General features: G+C 41.7%; 1 protein-coding gene across 1 annotated transcript in view; it reads left to right on the top strand.

Annotated features, from left to right (window-relative positions):
* The window catches only part of NDUFA9 (NADH:ubiquinone oxidoreductase subunit A9), a 31,664-nt gene that overhangs the window by 21,395 nt on the left and 8,704 nt on the right, over positions 1 to 1,565 (top strand). The window contains exon 8 of the mRNA XM_003796421.3: positions 548 to 624. Within this exon, the coding sequence (XP_003796469.1) occupies positions 548 to 624 (77 nt within the window). The remainder of the gene's footprint in view (positions 1 to 547; positions 625 to 1,565) is intronic.

Below are 1,565 nucleotides of genomic sequence, written 5' to 3'. Positions count from 1 at the left end.
TACTTCTGTTACAGGGTCTGCTGGAGGACATTTCGCAGCATTCCTGGCCTCTAAGCAAAGATAGCAGTTGCTGCTACTCCCCAAGCCCTCCCCACCCCCAAGATGTAACACTAAAAATGTCTCCATTCAGTTGTCACATGTCACCTGGGGTCTAAAATCACCCCCAGTTGAGAAGCGTAGGTTCTAAAATCACCTAAAATTTCTATTTTTGAAACCAAATTGAAATGGTAGGATATCAGCAATACCACACGGTTTGGCCTACGAGCTGGTGTTGGCTTAGGATCAGAATTGGGAGGACTGGTGAGAGATGAGATTGGCCAGATAGGGGGCAAAGGCAGATCAGAAAGGCCAGGGCCACAGGATGATAAGTACATCCAACTCAGGAAAATACTTAGGGGAGCCTTCTAGTGGCAGGGTTTAGTTGAGCTCTTGAGAAGAGCTTTTAAAGAAGCTTTCTACAAATAGGCAAAGCCATTATTTTCATTCTATCACATCTTTATTGTGATTGGTGTGGCCTGCTTTCTCCTTATCTTATGATTTCTTATAGGTTGTAGATGTATCGAAAGGAATTATTAATGCAGTTAAGGATCCAGATGCCAAAGGGAAAAGCTTTGCTTTCTTTGGGTAAGTGCCAAGAATTTGACTTCAAAATTGTGCTGTTAAAATGAAGAAATCAGGGCTGGGTGCAGTGGCTCACACCTGTACACCTTACACTCTGGGAAGTAGAGGTAGGTGGTTTGCGTGAGCTCAGGAGTTCAAGACCAGCCTGAGCAAGAGGCCATCTCTACTAAAAATAGAAAAACTAGCCATATGATAGAATACTATTCAACAATAAAAAAAAAATGAAATACTGATACATTTTATGTGTATGGATCTCAAAAACGTTATGGTAAGAAAAGAAGCCAGACACATAAAATCACATACTATATGATTCCATTTATTGAAATATCCATAAAAGGCAACTCTAGGTAGATTTGTTGTTGCCTGAGGCTGAGGGTAAGTGAGCATGAAGGATCTTACTGGAATTAGGGAAAGTGCTATAATAGAAGCTGAGTAGTACTCCATGGTATACATGTACAGTGTTTTATTAATCCACCCATGAATTGGTAGGCACTTGGGTAGATTCTGTGCAATTGTGAATTGTGCTGCAATGAACATTCAAAGCCGAGCATAGTGGCTCACGCCTGTAATCCTGGCACTCTAGGAGGCTGTGGTGGGAGGATCATTTCATCTTAGGAGTTTGAGATCAGCCTGAGCAAAGCAAGACCCCGTGTCTACTAAAAATAGAAAAAAATAGCTAGGTGTGGTGGGTGTGCCTGTAGTCCCAGCTACTCTTTATACTGAAGCAGGAGGATCACTTAAGCCTAGGACTCTAGGTTGCTGTGAACTAGGCTGACGCTAATGTACTCTAGCCTGGGCTACAGAGCAAGACCCTGTCTCAGTAAACAAACATACATTCAAGTGTATGTCTTTTTGAGGAAAAGTCTTCTTTTCCTTTGGGTAAATACCCAATAGTGGGATTGCTGGATTAGATAATATATCTATAATTAGTTCTTTGGGGAATC

This window comes from Otolemur garnettii, unplaced genomic scaffold (assembly GCF_000181295.1).
Source record: "Otolemur garnettii isolate 467f Iridium unplaced genomic scaffold, OtoGar3 scaffold00104, whole genome shotgun sequence".
In the NCBI taxonomy this organism is placed as follows: Eukaryota; Metazoa; Chordata; class Mammalia; order Primates; family Galagidae; genus Otolemur; species Otolemur garnettii.
Note: the sequence above shows the minus strand (reverse complement) of the source record. Positions and strands in the feature narration are given on the sequence as shown.